The sequence below is a fragment of the Hyla sarda genome, chromosome 10 (genome assembly GCF_029499605.1).
Source record: "Hyla sarda isolate aHylSar1 chromosome 10, aHylSar1.hap1, whole genome shotgun sequence".
Classification (NCBI taxonomy): Eukaryota; Metazoa; Chordata; class Amphibia; order Anura; family Hylidae; genus Hyla; species Hyla sarda.
The window spans coordinates 84,238,283-84,247,046 of record NC_079198.1 but is presented as its reverse complement, the minus strand read 5'-3'; the positions used below and the strand labels follow the sequence as shown (position 1 = coordinate 84,247,046).

Here is an 8,764-nt window from a genome sequence, read left to right as displayed (position 1 = left end):
TCATTCTACTCACATTATCCACAAGTCACCCGGATCCAAGGTCAGCAGGAACCCCGCTATTCATCACCACCACCACCACCTCTGTTATTTATCACCGTTATCGATCACCACTGCTACCTCCAAGAACATCCAGGTCTCCACCGCACCTAGGATCCATGTGCAAAAACCAGGAGGTTTGCAGAAACACAGGAGAAGAACAATGTTACCAGCGCTGCAGCGCTCCATGTCACTGTGTGCATTAGGTCTGCTCCGGAGCGCGGTTCTCAACACAGCCGGCGGCAAGAACCAGGGGACCTGCGTAGGATCGGGTGAGCGATATCATCTTACTATACTACAAACTGTAGTAACTTGTTACTGATTATATGCAGAAAAGAGAACTTTATCATCTTATATCTTTATTAATTTGCCTTCAGTCTTGACTTCGCATCAGATCTTATGACTTTATTTTTTAATATTTTTTGACTGAGCAAGTTCGGATTTTATTTTATTTTACCCATGGACGTTTTTTGAATATTTTATCACTGCATTTTTATTTCACTCTCTGACAAGGGTCCTGTCAGTTGAGATAGCATATGCATTTTTATACAACTAATACATTTTATCTTGTTTCAATATTACATGTGCCTTATATTTATAGACCTTGAGTGCTAGTTATTTTGTCTTTCTTACCATTTTACTTTTACACTTATGGTTTAGTGTGTCACTAGCTGCTCGGTGTGCACATTGTTTTATCAGGATCAAAGAGCCGTCCTGCTTCTCCTTTCTTTTTATTTCCTGTTATAGTTTGTTCTTTAAAACTACAAATCCCATAGTTCCTTGTTTGTAAGTGTGAGGTCACTTTCCCCCTCCCACACATCAGCCACCTGTTACGCCGAGCGCTTCGGGTCCCCGCTCCTCCCCGGAGCGCTCGCAGCGTTCACCTTGTCACAGCGCCCCGGTCAGACCCGCTGACCGGGAGCGCTGCATTAATGTCACCGGCGGGGATGCGACCCGCAAAGCGGGACGCGCCCGCTCGCGGTTCGCATCCCAGTCTCCTTACCCGTCCTGTCCTCCGTCGGTTCAGTCCCTGCGCGCGCGGCCCCGCTCCCTAGGGCGCGCGCGCGCCGGCTCTCTGGGATTTAAAGGGTCAGTGCACCTGCGCTGCAAGTCCATCCCGCTTTGCGGCGGGCTCTGGTGAAAACCAGTAACCCCTTAGACTCCGTTCCCCTGGTACGGCCCACGTCATCACCCCACTGACACAGAGGATCCACCACCAGTATCCTCACAGTATCCGGATCCTGACACCACCCCATCCATTCAAACACAATGAGCTACATTCCATTCAAAAGACCAGGGTTTTCTAACCAGGGTACCTACAGCTGTTGGAAAAATACAATTAGTTGCAGAATGATCTCCCACCCAGCAGTCACTTCACCCTTTGAAGCGGGACAGGCTCCCTTTGAACACCTGACTAGTGATGCCATGTCTTGGCTGCACTGCAACTTGGAAAACCTGAAACCTGAATAATTTTGTATGCTGTTAAAAATAAAAATTGGGGCAAAACTCACAGAAGAAATGCAAGACCACTGTCACACACAGGTACAGACGATATCTTATGAACTACACTAACTTTACAGCCCTTGTAACATAGTCAAATAACAAAAAAATCCTGGAATATCCCTTTAGGGCACGTTCACACGTTCAGGATCTGCTCCATATTTTAGCTGTATATTTTGTGCAGCTGATTTTGCTACCTATTAACTTCAACGGGTAGCAAAACCAGGTGCACAAAATATGCATCAAAATATGCAGCAGATCCTGTATGTGTGAACGTACCCTTTAGGGGTTAATATAATGCCATAAAAAGGCAATGTAGAGCAGCACACTGAGCATTTATGACTCCACAATATGAGATGGCAGAGACTCATTAGAGGCTCTGTGGCCTTTCTCTGATGTAAAGGTACCATAACATAATATTAAGGATAATATATTATAATTTCACAGAATGATATTGCTGTTATTTGCAAACCAGAAATAAATAGTTCAGCACAAATTTCAATAATTCAATTATATGACTACAAAAATATACAGAGATTTTTTTTTTTTATTGAAAGCTAGTTACAAATAGTCAGATCATATATATACATTTAAAAGAATGGAAATAAATCAAAAATATAAAATTGTAACAATGAAAAGTTGGAGTCACTTAAGGCATCCTTATAAAACCAGTGAAAAGTGAAAGCAAGAAAAGAGCAAGTGGTACTGTCATTTAAAAAAAGGTTTTGATATGTTATAGAGACATATACCGTAAGTTTTGATCAGACCAATTGCTAGATAGAGGAGGAAGAAGTGCACGGTAAGCACATTATCTCCTTGTTTTAACTCAAGTGACAGAGAGCTTAGCAGCATGTTCCTTTCCCGCTTGTTCTAGCGATAGTTGGGGTCTCGGCACAACGATCCCGACCAACATTTGACATGTCCCTAAGACAAAGGTACATTTTAAGATTTGCGTTGCATAGTATTTTTATTAACTATGTTGGATGGGAACTGAATAAAGGATCATGAAGAAGCAAACAGCATTTTGAAAAATCCTTAGTCATGTATCACGCAACGATTTTTTAGCTCTTATGACAAACATTTTGGTAAATTTGTACAATTAAAAACACTACTGTAGGTAATGTTAGGGTTAAAAAAAAATACTTGTCTGTATAGCTATTGTAAGATAAGGATGGTGCTCTCATTAGAGGTTGTCCTCATCTTAATCTCTGAGGCCATGTTCACGTGGTGAAACTTCTGCTATTCCGTTCTAATTCCACTCAGAAAAGCAGACTGTGGAATTATTGCAGTTTTGTGGAATTTGAGCAGAATTTCTGTGCTTTCAAAACTTCCCGCTCAAATTTAGAGTCCCATTCACTTCATTGGGGCTCTGAAAGGAATTCTGCACAATTTTAAGACATCTCTTATAATTTTGCAGAATCCAGAATGTGGAATTTCGGCTGCGGAATGGTCGCTGCGGGAAATCTGTGTGAATGGAACAGTGGAATCCCCATTGAAGATAATGTGCACTAAAATTTGTGGAATTTCCAAGCGGTATGATTCTACAAAATTCCTCTAGGAAATTCTGCCGTGGTGGGAATGTAGTATTAAAGGTATTTCCCAACTTAAGAAGTACTCCCACCACTGGGACAAACACTTAACATATGATTGTAGGCCCCTAGCCCTCCAACCTGGTAGTGGCAGCTGGAGGTGTCTGGGCAATTGAAAAATAACCAAACTGGCAGTTTTACCCAGTTTGCATTGGCATTAAGTATGCATGGACTACGGAGCTATGCCCTTGAAACATAGCATGGCAGGTTCAAGCTCAGGTTGGTGAAGATGGGACCGAGGCTGTAACATTTAAAACGTATTGAAGGTCGGAGAGAGCTGGGGGTTTCTCCCAGAGGTGAGGCTCGTATAATTTAGAAAGGGGTTATGTTGCTCAATGAAGGTCTCTATCATTTCAGCTGAAGTGTATGGTATTGCAGCTACTGTACTTGTCCCCAAAGAGCCAACCTCCAGGGTGGGGAGATATTGGCCCTTATTTACTAAGAGTGGAGTGAAGGTTTCTTTGTGGGTTTTAATTCCCTACAATTTATTTTCCACGGTATTTACTAAGGTTTCCCTACAGTTTCCACTTTCCATACATTTTGCTTTTTTTACACATGCTGTGACCTGTAGGGTTTTCCTCAACTCCAATCCACCACATTTTCTATGGAAACCTTAGTAAATATGTTGGGATTTTGTGAAAATGTCGGGAACACGCCCCTTTTCGGTGACCACGCCACCTTTTCCCTGATGACCACGCCCCCTTTTCAGGTTTTCTTAGCAAAATGGAGAGTTAGTTGGGGTTTTTTCAATTCTGGCACAAATTCTGGCGCAGACAGAATCTCTGGCGCAATGTGACAGAATCTGGCGCACAACCCGACAAAACATGTCGGGTTTGCAATAGTAAATGAGGGCCATAATGTTTACTGGTACATTGTATTGCATTGACCTGGAAACTACATTCTTAACTGTTGTAAAAATTTAGAAAATAATAGCATCTGTTAGCACAAATAGTCAGATAACAATTACATTGATACCAGGTTCTAAACCTTGGCTATATACTTACAATATGTTTTGGACAATATTACAGAGTTTGGATCCAATAAAAATGTTTGCCATAGAGCTCCCAACCATGTTCCAGGTAGGATAATATAATAGACACAGAATTCTATGGGGCCCTGCTATACCTAGGTAAGCAACACATTGCTCTATTCCAGGAGAAAAATATAAACATTATAAACTCAATTTCAAAAGGATTTACTGTTAGCATTTTGTTTTAAAGAGACAGAGTGATTAAAAAAATAAAATAAAACAAGCCTTATTTACATTCTTTGCTCCACCTGCCACTGTCCATGGCCCCGCTGAGCTCTATCTATGAGTTACAGCTGGAGCCAGCGCTTGGCTAAGCCAACATTCTCAAGGAAAGGAGGTCTGTGGACTAAGGCATATTAGGATGTGCAGAGGCAGGAAAGTTAGGTAGTAAAACATGCCTAATTTTTACTACCAGTTTGCCCCTTTATATTAAATAAATGCTGCCGGATAACCCCTTTCATCAACACAAAAGCAATAGTGTTCATTTGCATATGAATTAAATGTCAATATTGGCAATGTCGGGGGCTCATTTATTTTGTGGCAAGAAGATTCCATGGAATCCATAAGGCATTTGAACTGGTACTTCAGCTCGGCCAATTTCCTTGAAATTTTTGGCATCCAAAATAAGTAAAAAGGCTGTTTTGTCCTAGAAAGTAGAAAAAGAAAAAGAAAAAAGAATGCAAATTAGTAAGGCTCATATGCAGGAGTCGAGCAAGATTATTTGGTGCTCAAGGCAGTGGATAGAATGTATCTCACCAACCCAGATCCCTACAGTTGAGCGTGATAGTTGTGTAATATACAATAATTTACTTCATTGCAAGTAAGGGATGCTTCCATCAGACCATGAGGATTACTGGATTGTCACATGCTATGACACAGCATCTAATTGGTTGTACTAATAAACTTAAAGCCAGGATTTTGTATACAGTTGTATTAAGAAGCACTGAATAAAGGTTTCCATCACCCATAGGCATTTATAGAATCCATTTAGTCAACTATTGTCTACTATGCTTTTCAGTACTTTGTCTCGCTGGTATATTTCAGCAGTCAAACCTAAAACCCAAGTGTTTGACTGCTGGGACCCCCGCGATCTTGAGAACAGATTCCAACTACTTTTCTCAAGTTCACAGAGGGGGAAGGGGGGGGGGGTCCCAGCAGTCAAATGCTTTGCAATCAGACACTATATCCTAGTTGGAATACCAGTTTTAACGATGAAAACATATTCTCTATCCACATGGCAGAGGAAAACTATATGATCGGTGGGGTTCTGACTGCTGAGACCACCATCTATCCTGAGTATGAAGGACAGTTGTCCCTTGAACAGCGCATATGTGCAGCCAGCACCCTTTTCATTCTCTATTGGGCTTTCAACATTACGTTCTACTGCTCCATTCATTCCAGTGACTATTGCCCTCCATTCTTAGGATCAGTAGGGGTCCCAACAGTCAGCTAACTTTAGACCTTGGGATCACCCCTTTAAGAGATAAGTTTTTGGTTGGATTATGTAGTCAGGCTCATTCTTTGTCATGTATGTTCATGAATCAGCAAAATGCTATGTCAAAAAAGTTGACTTCATGGTATGAATATAGAGCTCTGCATCTCACTTTTAATAATCCATTATACAGTACAGAGTATGAATATGTAGCACTTTTTACACAGGGGCACATTCTGCATGACATTTGCACAAGCGTATGTTTGTACCATATGCTTCCCGAACTAATTCTAGTAAATGCCTACCTGCCGCGGTGAGACTACTGCAGAGAGGAGCACGCCATCATCTTCATCACATGAATGTGGGCTGGCAACAAACACTGGCTCTGAGGGGTAGAAGCCATCTTCCTGCCAAACCTTTAACCAGTAACATATGCATGTCAATAAGAATGGTTCATGGTGCAGACTGGGAAATTCTAAAGTCTCATTTTATGGCATGAGATGAACCTTTGTAATGATTATCCATTTAGTGTACATTATGGAAGCAATGAATCTGTTTTCACCACATGGACAATTTGCAATAAATGTTGTATTTTTAAACTTTTTTTGAAGATTATCAGGAACCTGTACCTTGTCTATGGCAAAATAAGGCCAACAACACACAGGTCCTATAATGCCTATTGGGGAATGCTATTTTCAGCAAATGTTTAAAATTCTAAAACAAGATTTTAGTTCACATGCACTTACTTTTAACTGCTTTGTGTCAACATCCATTTTAACCAGACAGCTGCCTACAAGATGCTGTAACCCACACCCGTAGAAATAGCGATACTTCTTAGTGTTGTATTGGGTATAGTTGATGGCAGGAAATTCAAGGCCTCCAACATTCTCAATTGTGTGATCATATAGGTTCTCAGGTGTACACCATACCTAGTAAAACATAACACACACATTCTGTATAACAGGGTTATTTCTAGCCCCTCTGCTGCCTCAGGTATAATACTCTCGCTACCTATGTTCAAAATTGGCCCTGTTTCCTGAAGAAAAAAAGCCATGTTTTTTTAATTTCCTACAACCCCTTTAAAGAATATGTGTAGAAGCAAATATACCTTCCCATCAGCTCTTTTCTCCACTGTTGCTGTAGTATAGCTCAGAGGGTTGATGTTTACGTCATATGGAGTTTCAGAGTTTATAGTCAGAGGGAATACAAACCGTCGCGGAAAAGACTTTTTAACTGAATGATAGATCTGTTAAAATGAAGAAAGAACATATGTTCCTCATATCATGACAGATATTATTTAATTTTACTTATAATTGTACAATAAAAGTATTTCCAAATGCCTGTCAGAAACTTTACCTATTAAAGGGGGTGCCTAGTGCCAAAAAAAGATTAACATGGAGTTGGGTGATACAATAGTAGAAAAAGATGTCATACTGACCTGCCCCTATCCGCTTTAGCTGCTCTTCAGACATCTCCCAATGACTGCTCATTGCTGCTTCCTGGTTCCTGTTAAATGGTGACCCACTCTGACCAGTCACTAGGGTCAGTTCCTATAGAGTTAAAGGGGTACTTTGCTGCTCAGCATTTCGAACAAACAGTTCGGAACGCTGAAGCCGGTGTCGGGAGCTTGTGATGTCATAGCTCCACCCCCTCGTGACATCACGCCCAGCCCCACAATGCAAGTCATAGACTTGCATTGAGGGGGCGAGACGTGATGAGGGGGTGGGGCTATGACATCACAAGCTCCTGGCACAGGCTCCAGCGTTCGAAACAGTTTGTTCCAAATGCTGAGCAGCGGATTACCCCTATAATGTTTCACAGGAACCAGGAAACAGAGGTGAATGGAGGGGATCAGGCTACATCATAATGGCAGCTAGGGGATCAGCCTGACTCAGTTTTAAAGGGGTTATCCAGGAATAGAAAAACAGAGCTACTTTATTCAAAAACCGCTCCCTGTCTGTCTCCAGGTTGGGTGTGGTTCTGCAGCTTAGTTACATTAAAGTTATTGGAGCCAAGTTGTAATACCACACCCAACCTGGAGACAGACGTGGAGCTGTTTTTGAAAGAAATTAGTTGTGTTTTTCTATTCATGGATAACCCCTTTAAACATCTTTTCTGGGGCTGGACAACCACTAATAAAATTTCATTAGGAAGATTACAATAACGGATGTCTCACAACACAAACCCCTGTCCATATTCCCTGTTAGGGAATATGAACGTCACAGATAAAGGTCCCCCAGTTGGCACCCCTCTCTCAATACAGATGTATTCTTTCTCTAAATTTTGCATATCTTGAGATGTAGAAGAATTGTGTGAAATTACAAACTTTCTACAACATTGTGAGAGTTAATGACACACTGTCTGAGATGCTTACACTATGTATGTGTGGACACCCAGGGATTTTTATATAAATAAAGCCTTTTTGAATGTTCTAAATGCATGTTCTTATATTATGATCTTTACATTCATAAAAAAAAACGCTATACTTAAATAAACTGAATGAAAGGTGAGGGTGGACATATATGTGTGTGCCACAATTGAGAGTGGCCCTGTAAGAGTGGCCCCAACTCTGGTGGATCTAATGCATCCACCATGCGCCCATCCATGCATTTACACTTTCATTTTCACCTTCACTGATCATTTTGAATACTCTGGGACTCTAAGTCCATGTGTTCAGCAATATGATACCTTGTTCAAAGCTTCACCAGATTTGCGTAGATTTTGCAAGTTAAATAACTGAACAGCGTCACCATCATCCTGGCAGCAGAGGTCAAGGACAATGCAGTCTTGATCTTCGTACGCATTGATCTGATGAAACATCGCAACTCCTTGTGCGTGGAATGTCACAGAGTGTAGCTGGATCAGAGAAGAGTAACATGATGTCAGAAGATAGTTATATGTCAAGTATATACAAATATGTACATAGAAAAATGAAGTTTCACTGCTAGTTCAAACTGATACTGTGAAGCATGGTATATACTAGATGCAGGGCTGGACTGGCCTACCCGGATACCGGGAAAATTCCCGGTAGGCCGCTTGGCCCAGTGGACTGGCAGTGGCCGGCCCGTGCTTGGCTATATAAATGTGGAAAGCAGCGCGGGCCGATAGCCGCTTAACTAAAGCATACAAGGTCCTGACACCTGTAACAGGACCTTGTATGAAGGCCGCAGAGTGACT

The 8,764-nt window shown here is 41.4% G+C and overlaps 1 protein-coding gene across 3 annotated transcripts in view; it reads right to left on the bottom strand.

The window, feature by feature from the left end:
- Window positions 1-2,056: 2,056 nt before the first annotated feature.
- Window positions 2,057-8,764, bottom strand: part of LOC130294631 (carotenoid-cleaving dioxygenase, mitochondrial-like) — a 151,032-nt gene continuing 144,324 nt past the window's right edge. For all 3 annotated transcript variants that reach the window (XM_056544779.1, XM_056544778.1, XM_056544780.1), the window contains 5 exons: window positions 8,276-8,443; window positions 6,696-6,833; window positions 6,334-6,516; window positions 5,893-6,003; window positions 2,057-4,801 (listed from right to left, as the gene is read on the bottom strand). In XM_056544779.1, the coding sequence (XP_056400754.1) occupies window positions 4,682-4,801; window positions 5,893-6,003; window positions 6,334-6,516; window positions 6,696-6,833; window positions 8,276-8,443 (720 nt within the window). In that variant the 3' untranslated portion in view covers window positions 2,057-4,681. The remainder of the gene's footprint in view (window positions 4,802-5,892; window positions 6,004-6,333; window positions 6,517-6,695; window positions 6,834-8,275; window positions 8,444-8,764) is intronic.